Source organism: Trachypithecus francoisi, unplaced genomic scaffold, assembly GCF_009764315.1.
Source record: "Trachypithecus francoisi isolate TF-2019V2 unplaced genomic scaffold, Tfra_2.0 Lachesis_group0, whole genome shotgun sequence".
Lineage (NCBI taxonomy): Eukaryota > Metazoa > Chordata > Mammalia > Primates > Cercopithecidae > Trachypithecus > Trachypithecus francoisi.
In genome coordinates this window covers 9,311,773-9,331,690 of record NW_022681453.1, presented here as the reverse complement: position 1 = coordinate 9,331,690, position 19,918 = coordinate 9,311,773, and the positions used below count along the sequence as shown (strand labels likewise).

General features: G+C 35.2%; 1 protein-coding gene across 1 annotated transcript in view; it reads right to left on the bottom strand.

The window, feature by feature from the left end:
* Positions 1–19,918, bottom strand: part of GPR149 (G protein-coupled receptor 149) — a 106,895-nt gene that overhangs the window by 85,165 nt on the left and 1,812 nt on the right. The window contains exons 2-3 of the mRNA XM_033203715.1: positions 19,057–19,249; positions 12,422–12,870 (exon numbers count right to left, since the gene is read on the bottom strand). Of these exons, the coding sequence (XP_033059606.1) occupies positions 12,422–12,870; positions 19,057–19,249 (642 nt within the window). The remainder of the gene's footprint in view (positions 1–12,421; positions 12,871–19,056; positions 19,250–19,918) is intronic.

Here is a 19,918-nt window from a genome sequence, read left to right as displayed (position 1 = left end):
AAAGCAAAGAACTAATCTAAGTGACTTTGAAAGATAATGTTTTGACTGTAACCTGTAAGCTAAAGGTAAAAACCATTTATAATTATTATACTCTTAATATTTTTTTCCTACAGGGATGTGGGTTAGCAATTCTAAATTTCTTTATGTGTATATCAGAACTGGGCAAAAAAGTAAACATATTTGTGAATAAAAGACTTGAAAGAACTCTGTAGTAGTTGATTGGAATTGGAGGTATCAGTATAAACTCATTTTAAAATTACTAATATGGAGTAATTAATGTAGAAATATAGATAAACACATCAGCATGTGTATATATATGTTCATGTGTATTTATTTCACATGTACACACACACACACATTTCCTAGCTCTGTAGGATAGGGGCTAGAAGCAAGATACCTCAGTGGCAATAAGCATATCTAGCACCCAGATTTTGGCTTCTCAATACTATTTTCCAGTTAAAGGAATCAGGGCTCCTTGGAAAAACTGTTGATTCTGAGGCAAGGTTAAGGAAAATACACAATGATGCTGGAATGTGTCGTGCTGTCGGAAAGTCAGAAAATGCTAAAAAATGATTATGGCATGTTGGATAGATAGAGATACCAACATGAAAGAGCTCCCAATGGCCAAATATAAGATAGTTGGGGGTAACAAAATAAATGATAGTATAGTTTATGATCTATAAGTTAAAATAAACATCTATGAGTCCATACTGACATAAATAAAGAAATAAATAGGTAAATGAAGGAGAAGAGATAGCTTTTCCTTATAGTAGAATTCCCATACTAAATATAGAAAGAAAGGTAGAAGACCTTGTGAAGATGGCAGATAGGAGGCAGGACTAGCTTGCAGTTCCCACTCAGAGGGACAGAGCAGCATGTGGAGACTCACATCATGACCTTTTGTTCCAAGAACTACTGCAGGAACATACCAAGAAAGCCAAAAGAATTCACACATCCTTTGAAGGAATTGGATAACCGCTGCAGGCTCCCTAGGACTCCAAAAACCTGTGAGTCAGCTTGCATTCTTAGCAGGGAGGCTGGTGGTCTGAGGCAAGTTCTCAGCCTGGTCACTGGCTGCCTGGAAATTAGATGCCAGGCTGTTAGGGGGACACAGTGGGAGTGAGACTGACCTCTAGGACTGTGGGCTGCATTTGGGAGTGGAGTGAGACCTGTGGCTGGTGGCTTTCTCCCACTTCCCTGGTGACCTGTGTGACTCAGCGTTGGTAGCCATAATCCTCTCCTTGGGAATATAACTCCATTGGACAGGGAACCACACCCTCATCCCCCACAGCAGCTGCAGCAAGCCCTGCCCAAGGAGAGGCTGAGCTCAGACTTGCCTATCCCTGCTACCACCTAGAGGTCTTTCTCTACCTGCCTTGGTAGTCAAGGCAAAAGCAATAATCTCTTGGGAGCGCTATAGCCATGCCCACCACCTGAGAGGCCTGAATACTTAACCAGGTGTCCCTAGGGCAAGTTTGCATCCTCCTTATAGGACTGTAGCTGATGCACTCTTGAAAGTGTCACTTCCTGGCTGAAGGTCAACAAACACAAAACCAGCACACTAAACAAAAACACAACCAAAGACCCTCACAGAGTCCACTTCACGCCCCCGCTACTTCCACTGGAGGAGGTGCTGGTATCCACGTCTGCAAGATCTGAAGATGATCACATCACAGGACTCTTTGCAGATACTCCCCAGTACCAGACTGGAGTCCAGTAGCTCTGCTGGGTGACTAGACCCAGAAGAGCAAAAACAATCACTACAGTTTGGCTCTCTGGAAGCCCCATTCCTAGGGAAAGAAGGAGAACACCATATCAAGGAATCATCCCATAGGACAAAAGAACCTGAACATCAGTGCTTGAATTCCAGATCTTCCCTCTGACATAGTCTGCCCAAATGAGAAGGAACCAGAAAAACAATTCTGGTAATATGACAGAACAAGTTTCCTTAACACCCTGAAAAGATCATACCAGCTCACCAGCAGTGGGTCCAAACCAAGACAAAATCTCTGAATTTCCAGAAAAATAATCCAGAAGGTTGATTAATAAGCTAATCAAGGAGGCACCAGAGAAAGGTGAAGTCCAACTTCAAGAAATCAAAAACATGATACAGGATATGAAAGGAAAATTCTTCAGTGAAATAGAAAGCATAAAGAAAAAACAATCACAACTTCAGGAAATCAAGTACACACTCAGAGAAATGCAAAATGCACTGGAAAGTCTCAGCAATAGAATTGAACAAGCAGAAGAAAACACTTCAGAGCTCAAAGACAGACTTTTGAATTAACCAAATCCATCAAAGACAAAGAAAAAAGAATTTTTAAAAATGTACAAAGCCTACGAGAAGTTTGGGACTATGTTAAACATCCAAACCTAAGAACAAATTGTTTTCCTGAGGAAAAAGAGAAATCTGAAAGTTTGAAAAACATATTTGAGGGAATAATCCAGGATAACCTCCCGGTGTTGCTAGACATCTAAACATCCAAATACAAGAAACTCAAAGAACACCTGGGAAATTCACTGCGAAAAGATCATCTCCTAGGAACATAGTCATCAGGTTACCAAAAGTCAAGACAAAGGAAATAATCTTAAGAACTGTGAGGCAAAAGCATCAGGTAACCTACAAAGGAAAACCTATCAGATTAACAGGAGATTTCCCAGCAGAAATCCTACACCCTAGAAGAGATTGGGGTCCTACGTTTAGCCTCCTTAAACAAAACAATCATCATCCAGGAATTTTGTATCCAGTGAAATTAAGCTTCATAAATGAAGGAAAGACACAGTCCTTTTCAGAAAAACAAATGCTGAGAGAATTTGCCACTACCAAGCCAGCACTACAAGAACTGCTAAAATGAGCTCTAACTATTGAAACGTATCCTCAAAATACACCAAAACAGAATCCCCTAAAAGCATAAATCTCATAGGACCTGTATAACAATAACACAATGAAAAAATTACAAAGTATTCAGGCAACAAATACCATGAAGGATAGAATAGTTTCTCACATCTCAATACTAGCATTGAATGTAAATGGTCTAAATGCTCCACTTACAAGATACAGAATGGCAGAGTGGATAAGAGTTCACTAACCAAGTTTCTGCCATCTTCAGGAGACTGACCTAACACATAAGGATTCACGTGGACACCAAAAGTGAGCAAAAGTAGCTATGCTTACATCAGACAAAGCAAACTGTAAAGCAACAGCAGTTTAAAAAGACAAAGAGGGACATTGTGCAATGAAAAAAGAACTAGCGTAACAGGAAAATAATCACAATTCTAAATATACATGCACCTAGCACTGGAGTTCCCAAATTTATAAAACTATTACCACTAGACCTAAGAAATGAGACAGATGGCAGCACAATAATAGTGGGGGACTTTAATACTCCAAAGACAGCACTAGACAGGTCATCAAGATGCAAAGTCAACAAAGAAACAATGAACTTAAACTGTATCCTAGAACAAATGGACTTAACAGATATTTATAGAACATTCTACCCAATAGAATATACATTCTATTCATTAGCACATGGAACATTCTCCAAGATAGACCATATGGTAAGCCACAAAACAAGTCTCAGTAAATTTAAGAAAATTGAAATTATATTAAGTATTCTTTCAGACCACAGTGGAATAAAATTGAAAACCAACTCCAAAAGGAAGCCTGAAAACCAGGCAAATACATGGAAATTAAATAACCTGCTCCCGAATGACTATTGGGTCAAAAATGAAATCAAGATAGAAATTTAAAAATTCTTTGAACTGAATGATAATAGTGACAAAACTTATCAAAACCTCTGGGACACAGCAAAAGTGGTGCTGAGAGCAAAGTTTATAGTATTAAATACCTACACCAAAAATTCTGAAAGAACACAAATAGACATGGAACTGGTGAAACAAGAACAATTCAAACCCAACCCCAGCAGAAGGAAAGAAATAACAAATATCAGAGCAGAACTAAATGAAATTGAAACAAACAAACAAACAAAAATACAAAAGATAAATTAAACAAAAAGGTGGTTCTTTGAAAAGATAAATAAAATCTCTAGACCATTAGCGAGATTAATCAAGAAAAGAAGAGAGAAAATCCAAATAAGCTCAATTGCAAATGAAATGGGAAATATTACAGCTGATACCACACACATACAGAAGATTATTCAAGGCTAATATGAATGCCTTTATGCACATAAACTAGATAACCTAGAGGAGATGAATAAATTCCCAGAACTATACAACTCTTCTAGATTAAACCAGGAAAATATAGAATCTTTAAACAGACCAATAACAAGCAGCAAGATTAAAATGTAATTAAAAATTTGCCAACCAAAAAAAGTCCAGGACCAGACGAATTCACAGCTGAATTCTATCAGACATCCAAAGAAAAATTGGTACCAATCCTATTGACACTATTCTAAAAGATAGAGAAAGAGAGAATTCTTCCAAAATCATTCTACAAAGCCAGTATCACTCTAATCTCAACACCAGGGAAGGACATAACAACTAAAGAAAACTATGGGCCAGTATTCCTGATGAACATAGATGCAAAAATCCTCAACAAAGCACTAGCTAACTGAATCCAACAGCATGTCAAAAAGAGAATCCACCATGATCAAGTGGGTTTCATACCAGGGATGCAGGAATGGTTTTACATATGTAAGTCCATAAATGTAATACACCACACAAACCGAATTAAAAACAAAAATCACATAATCATCTCAATAGATGCAGAAAAAGCATTTGACAAAACCCAGTATCTCTTTATGATTAAAACCCTCAGCAAAATCAGCATAGAAGGGACATATCTTAAGGTAATAAAAGCCATCTATGACAAATCCACAGCCAACATTATACTGAACAGGGAAAAGTAGAAAACATACGCCCTGAGACGTGGAACAAGACAAGGATACCCTCTTTCATCACTTCTATTCAACATAGAAGTCTTAGCAATCAGATAAGAGAAAGGAATAAAGGGCAAATTGGCACAGAGGAAGTCAAATTGTTGCTGTTTGCGATGATCCTGGAAAACCCTAACGACTCATCCAAAAAGCACCTAGAACTGGTAAATAAATGTGCAAAGTTTCAGGACACAAATTAATGTACACAAATCAGTAGATCTACTATACATCAACAGCAACCAAATTGAGAATCAAACCAATAACTCAACCCCTTTCACAACAGCTGCAAAAACAGTAAAATACTTGGAGTTCGTGAAAGACAAGGAAAACTACCAAACACTGCTGAAAGAGATCATAGATGACACAAACAAATGGAAACCCATTCCATGCTCATGTATGGGTATAATCAATTTTGTGAAAGTGACCTTATTGTCAAAGGAAATCTATGAATTCAATGCAATACCTATCAAAATACCACCATCATTCCTTCACAGAACTAGAAAAAACAGTCCTAAAATTCATGTGGAACCAAAAAAGAGCCCACATAGCCAAAGCAAGACTAAGCAAAAAGAACAAATCTGGAGGAGTTACATTTCCCAAATTCAAACTATAATACAAGGCCATGATCACCAAAATATTATGGTACTGGCATAAAAACAGACACATAGACCAATGGAACAGAATAGAGAATCCAGAAATAAAACCAAATACTTACAGTTAACTCATCTTTGAAAAAGCAAACAAAAACATAAAGTGAGGGAAAGGACATCCTATTCAACAAATGGTACTGGGCTAATTGGCAAGTCACATGTAAAAGAAAGAAACTGGATCCTCATCTTTCACCTTATGCAAAAATCAAGTCAAGATGGATCACAACTTAAATCTAAGACCTGAAGTCATAAATATCCTATAGGATAAAATTGGCAAAACCCTTCTAGATATTGGCTTAGTTAAAGTCTTAACGACCAAGAACATAAAAGCAAATGCAACAAAAATGAAGATAAATAGATGGGATTTCAGTAAACTAAAAAGCTTCTGCACAGTGAAAGCAATAATCAGCAGAGTTAACAGACAAGCCATAGGATGGGAAAAAAATCCTCACAGTCTATACATCTGACAAAAGAGTGATATCTAGAATCTACAAAGAACTCAAATAGGTCATTGAGGAATAAACAATCCCACCAAAAAGTGGGCAAAGGATATGAATAGACAATTCTCAAAAGAAGATATACACATGGCCAGAAGCACACAGAAAAATGCTCAACATCACTAATGATCAGGGAAATGCAAATCAAAATCACAATGTAATACCACCTCACATTTGCAAGAATGGCCATAATTATAAAGTAAAAAAATAATAGATGTTGGCAGGGATGTGGTAAAACGGGAACACTTTTACACTGTTGGTGGTAATGTAAACTAGTACAACCACTATAGAAAACAGTGTGGAAATTCCTTGAAGAACTAAAAGTGATATACCATTTGATCCAGCAATCCCACTAGTAGGTATCTACCCAGAGGAAAAGAAGTCATTATATAAAAAACATACCTGCACATGCATGTTTATCACAGCAGAATTTGTAATCACAAAAATATGGAACCAGCCCAAAACCCTATCAATCAACGAGTTGATAAAGAAATTGTGGGCCTGGTGCGGTGGCTCAAGCCTGTAATCCCAGCACTTTGGGAGGCCGAGACGGGCGGATCACGAGGTCAGGAGATCGAGACCATCCTGGCTAACATGGTGAAACCCCGTTTCTACTAAAAACTACAAAAAACTAGCCGGGCGATGTGGCGGCGCCTGTAGTCCCAGCTACCCGGGAGGCTGAGACAGGAGAATGGCGTGAACCCGGGAGGCGGGGCTTGCAGTGAGCCGAGATGGCGCCACTGCACTCCAGCCTGGGTGACAGAGACTCGATATCAAAAAAAAAAAAAAAAAAAAAAAACTATTGAAATAAAAAAAAATTTTAAATGTGTTTATGTGCATCAGGAATCATGTATAAAAATGTTTACCACCTCCTTATTCGTAATATGCAAAGAATGAAACAAAAAGAATAATGGTAGAAATAGAAAATTACCATTACATAATAACTGTTGCAGGTAAGATTCATCAGTGCATGCTAAAGTTAGTGGGCAAGTTGTGATATGAAGCATAATATCTGCATAACCTCAAAATATCTCTCCACAAGACACTTAAAAATCACAAGGGGGAAAAATAGAAGCTTTACATGGAGAAATCTGGCAGACACCAATTTTATGAAGGGAACATCACCATCATAAGATGTATCAACATCATGTACCTTTTGATATGACGAACTAGAAAAGACAAACATCACTTTGGTGATATTCTTGTCTTTAATTCTATCAACTGAAAAATAAGACAATTACTAATGAGGGGTATTCCAAAAACAAAAACAAAATTGGCTAGTAGTCTTCAAAAGAGTAAACATCATGCAAGACGAAGAAAGAGTGAGAAACTGTTACAAATTGGAGATAAGGAGTCATAAAAACAAGTACAATATATCATCAGGGATTAGATCCAGAACCAGAAAGAGGACAATTGGTAAAACTGAAATAAAATTTAGAGATAAGTTATTAATTTCTTGATAATTGCATTGTACAGTGTAACATGTTTACGTTAATGGGAACTGAATTAAGATATATTGAAACTTTGTACTATTTTTTGCAACTGTTTTTGTTTGTTTGTTTGTTTTTGTCAAAAGTAAAAATATATGCATAGAAAAGAGTGTGATATTTTATACAACAAAATGTAAACAGTGGTTAACTCTGGGTAGGTGGAAATGAGTTTTTTTCTTTGCTTATCGGCAATTTCTAGATTTTCTACAATAATTATAAGTTAGTTTAATAATTATAAAAACAATAAAGTTTATACTTTCATAAAAACTAGGCAGTGTAGCAAATTTTCAAATTTCTGAACAGCGAGTAATAAACTAAGCACTTCAAACAAATGAATGTAGTCAAAATAAAGTATATTCCAGATGATCATTTTGTTAAGATGACCAGGTGGAGGCTATAAATAGGTTTTAAGTGAATTTTTTCTAGTATGGTCATTTCAGTTAAAATGTCAGAAATTACTCAGAGACAAGTTTAGGCATCTTCATTTTAAGCTAATAGTGTCACAGAAAACAGCAATATGCTGTCCTCATTTTTAAAATAGTTTGTTTTTTAAAGTGAAAAGAAAAGATGCACAGTTTTTAGGAAGAGGGAAGAGATATGTGTATTGAGTATTTTCTTCCATCTTTACACTTAATGGGTCATATCTTAAACAGAAAGAATTAATTTTGCCCTGCACTTCAAACTCATGCCCATTCTCTAGCAATTAGAATCTAAAGCAGTGCTTTTAAATTTTTAATGTGTATATTAGCCTACTGCGGGATTTTGATTCTGTAGGTCTGAGGTGGGACCTTGGTTTTGTACAGAAATTATCTGGAAGCTTATTAGGAATGGAGAATCTTGGATCCCATCTCATACCTAATCAATCAAAATCCACATTTTAATAAGATACCCATTTGACTAGTATGCACATTAAAGCCTGAGAGGCTCTCATCTAAAGAACTCAAAATAGTCTAGCTAACTTTTAGATTCTGTAGTTTCCTATGAAAATTACTTAAATAAACAATAATATTTTAAAAATACTATAGAAACCAATACTGCTACTAAACTCTATTAACAACTGATGCAACATAACTTTAGAAAACTGTTTTTAGATAGCTAAAACATTTTCCTTAAAATGAAAATAAAATTTCCTTGATTCTCAGGCGACATTAAAATTAGTTCTTGTTGGCCTTATTTATCCCTTAAGTTAAGTGACTATGTAGCAAATTTAAACACAATTACCTCCCCCTGGTTTGTCTTTCACTTGAGAGGGAACGTTTCAGAATCTGTTTTTAAAACATCCTACTGGCAAAATGGAGGACCTTGTACCTTACAGATCCTATAATGATAGGATTGTAAATAGATTAAAAGTTTCAGGATATCTATGTTTTTGATTCACAAAAATAAATGAGTGAGTTTCTGGAACTCTAAAACAGAACATTAAAAGGAAAGAAAATGGAATCCAGGTAATTTTACGAACTTAGTATTAAAAGAGAAAATAGAGTGATCACCCACAGGCTAGTTGATTATTTTATAAGTCTAATTTTCTTTATTCATAGATGACAAAATTTGGGGTTCTAGAAAATTATCATTTCATTTCAGAAAGAGTCATACCAGTGGCTATCGCATTAAGACCTTCTAACTAAAAATCTCTGACACTTCTGACTATTCCTTCTGAACTTTCAAAATGGTAAACTGCTTAGATTTCTACTTATTAGGTGTTCAAAAAGAAGCAATTATGTGACCAGGTTAAAATTGAATTTCAGTCTTATGGATACCTTCAATTCTTGTAAATTTTATTGGATCACATTTAAATCTACTGAAGCCATTCTATTACCATCATTTCTACACCTTAACCTTGATGTGATGATAGTCTCACTCCTACCAGGACTTCCAAGAAAATATACTGAGAATTGTTAACATAAACTTCAATAAAAAATTAAACAAAGCATATTGTACAAATAAAGGAGAGCTCACTAAATATATTTAAAATCAAATCTGCTTTTTAAAAAAATCCCGAGAACACATACTATTAAATGTAGTACCATTAGACACAAATTGATAAATTGGGCCTAAATGTTTGAAAGTACAACCATAAAACAATCAAAAGAAGTAGTGTTTTTATAGAGTAACTGCAGTGTCTACCACACAGTTTAATGCATCACTATATAAGATACATATGTTAACATAGCTGAAAGCAACAAACAGCACTGGGAAGAAAAAGATAAAAATGAAAGTCCTTTCTAAGTCATCATTCACTTCCACGTAATATTTGCTGCTGAAGAAAAGGGTAAGAATTAAAAGCTGTTTTGATCTTAGGAAAAGTTCTCATAAGGTTTTCAGTCCTAAATGCATTTTTTGCTAACATTTTAAATTACAATGTGAACATTTTAAACTTTGTGCTTTAAAATGTTTCGTATAATTTTGTAACACTTTTTTAATTTAAAATTTTGTATTTATATTTGAGGCTAACCTTAAAGACCACAGGTACTTTTACTAAGGGAAGGTTATACAAAAAACGTCAATCTGCGGTTTAGGATTTCTTCCTGTTGTTTTAAAATTTATGATAGTATTTTATTTAATTTTAATTAGTCCCTGGAAATAAAAAAGTTTTACCTTTCCAGAATATTGTATTATCCATCTTACCTCTAATCATTATTTTTCATGGTGACCATTTCAGAGAAGTTTCCTGAAAGACTTGATCATTACAGTTGTTTAAATATCTATATTTAACAAGCCAATATTTATAGCTGAAAGATATCTGGATTGATCAAAGTTTTGTACTTCACATAAATCATTTTAATTTTTGATTTAAAGAAGATTGTGGGTAAGTTGTTCTTCATCATTCTTATGTGCAAACAGTGTCTGATTCTTTCACATTCTAGTTACAGTTATTCATGTTCTAGTTATAGTTATTTGACTCTACTTTTCAAACTATAACCAAGGCTTTTAAATGAAGGCATTTAGTTGTGGTATTTTAGATAATAATTCCAACTGTTTTGATGAAATAAATAAGAAAATTGAGCTACTCAGTAATGTTAAATGAACAAAAGCAGGCTCCAGAAGACTATATACAGCATGATACCATCTTTAGAAGGCTCAAAATTAGCAAAGCTAAACATTGTATTATGTTAGAAGTACATACATTTGTGATAAAAGAATGTAACAAAAATAAGAGTAAGATTCAAGATAGCTGTAATCCGTAAGGGGTAATCATGAGGATAATATAGGTGACTAGCACCCAAGGTAGTTACAAGTTATTGAGATGGACACACACACACACTCGCTTCATTATGAACATAACTTAAAACAATTTCTAAGTGCAAGACTAAGAGGTTTAGATTATTCAGGAGCAAATTGATGATGAAAGTGTCGGAATTCCCCTCTTAGCTGGGAAAACACATTTTTTCTAAACATATGGAGTGTTGTGTTCTTTGGCCTCCACCTTTTACTGTATTATTTAATTTATGACAAATATTTAGTGATATTTTCCTTTGATTTCTAATCTTTAAACAATATGCACAATTATCTCTTCTTTTTTTCCTTTCTTTTTCTTTTTTTTTTTTTTTTGAGTTGGAGTCTGGCTCTGTCGCCCAGGCTGGAGTGAGTGGTGCGATCTCGGCTCACTGCAAGCTCCGCCTCCCGGGTTCCCGCCATTCTCCTGCCTCAGCCTCGCGAGTAGCTGGGACTACAGGCGCCACCACCACGCCCTGCTAATTTTTTGTATTTTTTAGTAGAGACGGGGTTTCACCGTGTTTCATCCAGGATGGTCTGGATCTCCTGACCTCGTGATCCACCCGCCTCGGCCTCCCAAAGTGCTGGGATTACAGGCGTGAGCCACCGCGCCCGGCTATCTCTTCTTATATTTTATACACCTTCTTTTACTATTCAACTCACTTTAAAAACAATGATATCAGGAGACTAGTAGTTTTACTTACTGAGAATAAAGAAAATCTCAAATTATTCTGCTCATATTTATAGTTCGTGTTATATGATCATACTTTTGGATCAATGAATACATTATTCCTATCAGTGTATTTCTAAAATAATGCTTTTGATTCCAGAGATTAGGTGCATGTAGATTCTGATTTCCATTAACTCATGTAGAAAAAGACTCCTTTTTCCTAGGAAATCAATAGTGTGGAAAGCAAGGGCAACTTAATTATCACATATGAGAGCTTGGAGAAAGAAAAAAATCTCGTATCAATGTCACACTGCCATTTCAATAAATAAGAAGAATCCCTCACCATTTTAGGAAGGCTGAAATCTAGGAAAGGACGAGAAATTCAAATGCAAATTCTTTTAGCTTTATTAAATACTATAAAACCATTCTTCCATATTTAAGGAGATGGATCATTCATAAGGGCTTGCAAATGCTCACCTGAATGTACTCTGGAATAATTTTTTTTCTGCTGGGTACTGGAGAGATTAGTTCTAGTAAGACTGATAGGCAAGCTGCCCAATATACTTTCAACAGAACAACACTTCTCACTGCAAGTTGTATACATATTTGCCTTTGCATGGAAAAAAAAAACTTCCCTTGGAGACTTAAGAGATACCTTTGGAATGGAGGAGGGAAAAATAAAATCTACAAACTAAATTAATTTGAACCGTGAGTTCTGAGAATCTAATCTGAATTTATGCAGGTTACTTGAGGTTAAAAAAGAATGCCCTACTCTTCTTAAAGAGCCTGTTTAACTCTTCCTATTATAAAATGTATAGATTTTAAACTGATTAAAAAGTCCTTCAAAAGACACCTTGAAATAAAATTAAATATCATGGAAATTAATTGAGGCAGGTGAAGTTAATGTTGGACTAGATTGAATAAAATAAACAACTGATAATGTTTTTCATGGCTATCACATTTAGCATCACCTTTAATTTAACAGCAAGAACAATCTTTACTGTACCTGACGAGGGGTTCTTTCTGATTTACTCCTACACCACTCCCAGTCTGAAATATCTGGTTTCTGACTCTCTTCGTGAGACAGTCTTCTTTCTGGCCCTTCAGAAAAGGTAGTTTCTTCATAGTGAATATCCCCTCCTGTTTTGTCAGAAAATGCACCCTTTTTGTTGTTGATATCCTGTTTAGCTTCTGTAATATCAGTATTTGTGCATTTGTTGATGCCGCCTTGTGTGGAGCTGTCCAGAGAGGGCGTGGTGCTGATTTCTACTTTTATAGCATTGAAGACGTTACGGTTGTCTCTCTGAGGGTCTTTTGTAGTTTCACACTCATAGTTCATCAGGTTGTGATAGAATATGGAATTTTCATCATCATCATAGTAATCTTCATGTGCTATTTTATAAATCCCATAACTTTTTTGGAATGATAGATTGAATTCAAAGCCTTTTCTCTTGACTGAGTAAAAATAAAAACAACAGTTTATGGCTAGTAAGGTAGATATAAACCACATTGGCTATATATAGCAAATAAAAATAGAAAGTGCATTCAACTTGATTATTTTAAGTTTTAAAACTATCTTCATTTACTTTGTGTCAATTATGCAAAGAAATTATGCTTCACAAAATTATCTTATTACCCTGTGCCTAACTTTTCTCATTTACACAATGAGGGTCTTGAAATACATACAATCTTAAAAACTCTTTTGGTCACTAGAGAAGCCTTATATAACAAAAACTTAGCCATACATCAGGAAATTCTCAAATACATTGTTTTAGCTTATGTTAGTCTAACTAACCAATTATTTTGCACATTTCCTTATATTTTGGGATAAGATATATTATTTATAAATTTTATTTTGCTAGAAATTAATTATTAAGTAGTCTTAATATTACATGAGTTATTTAGCTGAGAATATCGCCAATAAATATAACTTGTTTAAATATTTTGGTGTATAATTTTTGTCATTTGTATGTCTATAAATGCAAACATTTAAAATTAGACCATGCTGCTAAGTTTAAATTTAAATTTAAAAAAGTAACATGTACATTTCTGATACAAGTAAATGTGAAAAATTAGACGGATTCATATTTTTAACAAATTGAAGCACTTTATAATGTCTATAAAGCTGATTATTACAAGAGTTTAGCAGGAATGTATAAAATTTTTATGATTTAAATCAGGTGAAATATGATGATATACTAATTATAGTACTATTAGTTGGTGGAGTGATGCAAAGTCTTAGAATAAAAAGCAAGAAAGTAACAGAAAGTGATACAATTTTTATTTTGAATGTCATTAAATGCTAGATAAGTTTTATATATTAAGAATCAAGTTATATTAAGGTGGTAGACAAGATATAATTTAATGTTTTTACTTTCATCTGTCAAAACATGGTTTGTTTCAAACAAATTTTCTACTTTGATAGCTCTGTGTTTTATAGTGAGACATTTAGCTGTCTTTGGTAGAAAAAATGTATGAAAAGCTTTAAACTTTCTATAAAAATAAGTAAAATTTGATTCATTTTGTAATATACCCTAGTGTCATTCATATGCAGATTCTATTACAGAGAGTTTCTCAGAATCTAAGATTTGTAAACCAATTCTGTTGACTGAAAAGTAGAATTTATCAGTATCATTCATTGTTGTTTGAGCCAGAACACAAACAAGAAAAATTTTGATTCAAAGAAAAAATAAAAGTAGAAATAGATGTTCATATTTTATATACTGTCTCATTTATATTTGTATTGACCTTTTCTAGTACTGTAGTTAAGTAAAATCAAGTTATGCTGTTTACTTGCTCTAAGAATGTGAAAGGTGAAGGAACTAAAATAATGTTTAAATTATTGATGGGTTTCTATTTTTCTCCAAAAAAGATATAAAGTGACAAATTGTCAATTCAAGGCCATTAAGAAAACAAATGCTATCATAAAATCCCAATTTTGTGATATAACATGATAAAATTGATGTCTATGACTATAATTTTATTAGTTACACATTGTAATCTCAAACATATAAAGCAAAAATGAGTAATGTTTGTGAAGGAGTGTGCAGAATGTGTGAATGGGGACTTCACCTCCATGTCACAAGGGACAAAGGGCTGTGTGAGGTAGGTTATGAAAAGAAAGGAGGATTATCAAGAGACCATGATGTGATAGAACATTCTGAGGTCGTTTTGCCCATCGAATATCTCATTTAACACACCAACAATCCTACTTAGTAAAAATCTTATTGATTCTATTTTATGCTGGAGAAAACTGGGGGTGACAGACAAAAGCTACTGAAGATTACTTACAGGTAAAATGATCTGAATTTAAAGCTAGCTGTTTTCAGAATTGGAGTTATTTGCCTTTATTTGAAATTGCTTTACTGCTAATCAGACCCATGAAAGAATTATGTTAATGGAAGCAGAGTTACACAATGTGCTGTTTTAAAGTCAGAGGAAATACAGTAATTATGCAGTATAATCAATGAAACATTTCTTGTTAGTGACTTATCACTTAAATGGCAAATTCTGCCTGAAGTAACTAATGTACCTGAGATACTTAAGTTGAGATAATAGGTTATAACAATATCACAAAGTTGACAATGTAAGATGAGAGGCTGGTTGTAAGGGGGTGAATCCCTATAAAAATACATTAATATAGTTAATAATCAAAATTATGTTGAAGAAAATATGAGAATCAGAGTCAAAACTAATCATTTCTAAGTTCTTTGAGGGTAAAGACTAGGTTTTTTTTTTTTTTGAACCAAAAGCAGAAAATAAAAAGTGTCTATGAGGCCAGTTAGCTAACATTAATTATTAACAAAGACAAATGGGAAAGCTCTTTCTCCACCTAAAGCAGGATTCTCAGCTCCAACCATTTGTGGGGAGATTAGGGGTTGTGTTGTCAAGAATTCTAATTTTTCAGACAAACCAGGTTCATAGACTTGATATAAAATATCCTGATCTTAAAATTTCAGTCCATAATTAAAATTAGTTATAAGTAACTATAAACATTGGTTAAAAACCAGATCTTTGAACCAAATTCAGCTCATGGGTCATGCGCTGAATGACTCTTATGGAATTTCTGTTCCTTATTGAACAGAATTTCTGTTGGGAATTTCTGTTCCTTATTGAACATGCGGCACAGTGCTAGACATATAGTGACGTTTTCCCTAATAAATATTTGTTTATTGAGTAAGCGAATGAATGAATGAATGGAGCAACATGTAGGAATCATGCTTGATGTGATAGGAATGGTTTTCTAGGTTAGCCTTGACTCCATGATGCTAGCTGAATAAAATATGATTTCAAAAAGTTGGTATCTTTATAATATTGATTTCTTTATAGGAGGAAGGCCTTGACAGTGCTATAGTTTTATTTCACTGAAAAATTACATAGTTGAGATTTTTAAAAACTTTTTTTGTATTTTGTGTATTTTGTATTTTGTATTTTTTTTTGTATTTTTTGTATTTTGTATTTCTGTCTGTGAAAGTCAGAGATCTTTCATTGATTAATAATTTTCAAGAAACTTAAAAACCATCAGAATATTGTCCAGAATCCTTTGAAATTTACACTAAACATCTTAAAAATACATATAATATTCTTCCAAAATCCTCAATAAAACATGAATTAGCTCTAGTCTTCTGCTTTTAATCACATCTTGCCAATTACAATTTTAGATGTGAGTAATTATATCAACTTGTAAAAAAAATCATTCTTCAGAGTAGTATCACTTACCAGATACTATCGTTTTGTCAAAAAATAAAGATCAAAAATCTATTTCTTATATAATGTATTTGACATTTAACTGTTTAAAAAACATCATGTCAGGCAAACAAAATGGGTCTGAAAGCTATATCCAACCAATATGTCTACTGCCCCAGACCTCTATGTTAAAATCATTTGAAAAAAAAAAACAAAAAAAACACTTTTGAGACACTAATAGTACAGATTCTTGTTGGAAACAGGAGAGGATTATTATTTCTGCAAATTATTTTTCCACTGCTCACATTCATTTTCTGGTTGCACATCTCTCAGTTCCCATTTAGTGAAGTTGAGCTTTATAATTATATTTACATCTTCAAAATTAACCTATGATAAATATGTAAGGGAAAAAATATTTTCTCTCCCTTACTTCTGAAGTCTGCTGACTGATAAAGGATATAAAGAGAGGGAATCTTAGTTTGTTATGGACAAAAAGTTTAAACATAAAACTCGAACCATCGAAGAATTAAGATACTCTAGCTGATCAACCACCTGGTCCACCTAAGCATGTGCTATGTTTGGGGTTTTAAAATTTTGTTGTGTTATACTAGCAATAGCAAAAATTGATGGTGGCTTCTCAGACAGTAGAAACACATCACTGTTATTATCAGAAAGTTCTGATATCACAGCCTGGATCATGGGGGGAATGGAGTCATTTGAACTATAAGTATCTCAAACGAAAGTTTATCACAATGTTTTATTTGTGAAGCCATGCTTCTTTTTTACAAGCCTTCATATAAGTCTTTCTTTGGAATTTTAAAATAAACACAAATAAAAGCAATGGTAATTTTAGAAAAAAACATTATTTTGATCTCAAAAGACATATTTTTAATTTCAAACCTGTGATATGAGTGTGACTGTTGATTCTGCTAGCCTGCCGTAAGACTCTTCTGTCTGTGCAGTACAGAAAGTAGAATATTTCATAGGTCATTTACAAGAATAAGTCTGTTGTCTGCTTTGTTTTCAGCTCTGAGATGGATAGTCCCCACTTCTTAAAAATGACTGCTTTCAACTAATTCACTAAGACTTTTCATTTTCACTGACACTAGACTCATCCGTCTCACAATTTTAGATGTCACAAAACTGGGCTAGTTTACTAGTTTAGTGGCAAAATGCTAAGATTTATTAGAATGTTAGAGTTTTGAGGCTTGTGAATTGTTTCCTTTATGTTACATGTTTTTATAAGTGGTCCATAAAGGTTTATTATTAATTTTCCCTGTCACTGTTGCTCTGGATATTAGTCTTTAGAGACACACCATTATTATAAGTTCTAAGGTTATTTTAAAGACAATGCATCTGTCATCTACTACTAATAAAACTTAATGATTTTTTTTTTTTTTTTTTTTTGAGACAGAGTCTCGCTCTGTCGCCCAGGCTGGAGTGCAGTGGCCGGATCTCAGCTCACTGCAAGCTCCGCCTCCCGGGTTCACGCCATTCTCCTGCCTCAGCCTCCCGAGTAGCTGGGACTACAGGCGCCCGCCACCTCGCCCGGCTAGTTTTTGGTATTTTTTTTTTTTTTAGTAGAGACGGGGTTTCACTGTGTTAGCCAGGATGGTCTCGATCTCCTGACCTCGTGATCCGCCCGTCTCGGCCTCCCAAAGTGCTGGGATTACAGGCTTGAGCCACCGCGCCCGGCCTATGATATTCTTAACAATAAAAAAATTTGCTGGTCATTTGAAAAATATCTAGACATTCTAAATTTTAAATGCCATCATTATGACATAAGAAAAATGGCCAGTTCATGGCTAATTACATCAAATAACTTTGTTGTTTAATTGATTGCAGAGTATACTTTGATATTCTCTAGATTTTGCAACCCTAAAATAGCCTGAGATGGACCGTTTTTATTTATCCTTCATCTCCGTTAAAGAATAATATACTTGCATGATCTGAGCAAAGGACAATTAATAGGACAGTTAATGCAGCATACACTAACGCATTCTCAGATTTATTAAGTGATAAAACATCCTATATTCTGTCTGGAATAATACAATAATATCCTTTTTCTTCCTGACAGAGTCAAAATATACAGCTCACTCCTCAACACTTTTCCTATCTTAGAATATGGGAACAATTACACTGTAGGGAGTTCTGGAATGGACCCTACTTTCCACTCTCATTCTAGGTGTACTCTTCAGAACACAGAATCTTCTTTAAGTAAATAATTTGGCTAGATTCATACATGAACACACAGTAACAAACTGTCACTTGTGTCTTTTTTTTTTTAACTGAGGTTTTGTTTGTTTTTGTGTTTGGTCCAGGGCACCCGTGTGTGTGTGTGTGTGTGACAGACAGAGAGAGAGAGAGAGGCCTACACTTGCAATTTGTTTTGGAACTGTTTTCAAGTACTCTGATTCCTTACTCTGAAAACTTTCCAAAACCCTGGAAGAATACAAGCAGTAAAACAACAAAAATGCCTTTCTTTACTGTTCGATTGCATAATAATGGGTTATAGTGTAATGAGTTTTCAACTCCTTTCAGAAGGTTAATAATCCTTTTCAAATTCAAGCTTCTTATGGCAATGCTGCATTTCATTCTAGACTTGGGAGAGGAGTTTGTTTTCTATTCTGGACTAAGAACTATGGTGAATATATCATCTAAGTGCCTTTGTTGACATGATGTGCTAAATGAATTCTAGTCTTTCCTTTTTTTTTTTCCTGCCTAAAATAATTATTCAGTGCCACAGCACTTCATGGGGTTTTTCAAAACCAGCCTCATTTAAAATCTACCCCCAAACTGTGGTAGTGAATGTTTCATAATTTCCTCTCACTATTTACCGTTTACATTTATCCTTGGACTCTCCATTCCCTACTGAGGCAGCTTTGTTAGTAGACTACTTTTCTGAAAGTCACTGAATGAGTATTGCTGCCAATCACCGCGGTGTTGAGGACTTACTTTTTTTCCCATCGGATGCCACTGCGTGTGCGTTCTGCCTGCAGTTGATGATGCAGCCACAGGGCAAGTGGGTCCAGCGTTTGGACAAGACAAACACTGGGGTTACAGTGGTGGCCAGCAGGGTAAGTAGAAAGCTGAATGTCTCCAAGGGAAGGCTCTGAAACCCCACGACGTTCTGGACCACCATGTGCATCTGCAAGGGCAAGAGAACTTCAGATCTAACCTAAAATTATACTTTGTACTTTCCAAGCCTTTTCTCCACTCACGCTGCCTCAGTTCCCTTTCCAGTTCCTTCTCCTGATTGACAGCGAGAGGGGAGCTCTGCTACGGAGCTGGCGCCCTGTCCTTGGTGGTGGGCTCTTGAGAACGGCGGGACACACCCCGTTACGCCAGACAGCACAGGATTGGGAGGAGTTTCTGCTTTTGAGTGCCAGGTCTGCGTCCGCTGCCTATTCAAGACTCCACCAGAAAGGCACAGTCTACAACGTGGAGGACGCTAGCTGGGAAACAGGCGTCCGGGAAACCTGAGTCTGGTTCTCCGAATGGTCTTTATCGCCTCCCTGGACCCTCACCTCCGCCCATGCGCGCTGGTCACAGCGGGGCGCCACTCTGCTACCTTTTAATCGGCTTCCTCCTAGAAGGAGGAACAAAAGCCTGTTTTGTCCCCTGTCTTCTCCCTCCACAACTGATCTCTCCTCCCCTCTATCCCTCCCTGCTGAGGATGGGCGTCGTCCTTACTAGTCGGGAATGGAACGGCTAGAAAGGGATGACAGAAGGTTGAAGGGAAAAAACCTTTTAATTCCCTCTCTCCTTTTCTGAATACTCTCAGATTTTGCTGTGTGAGACAATATCCTTGGCCACC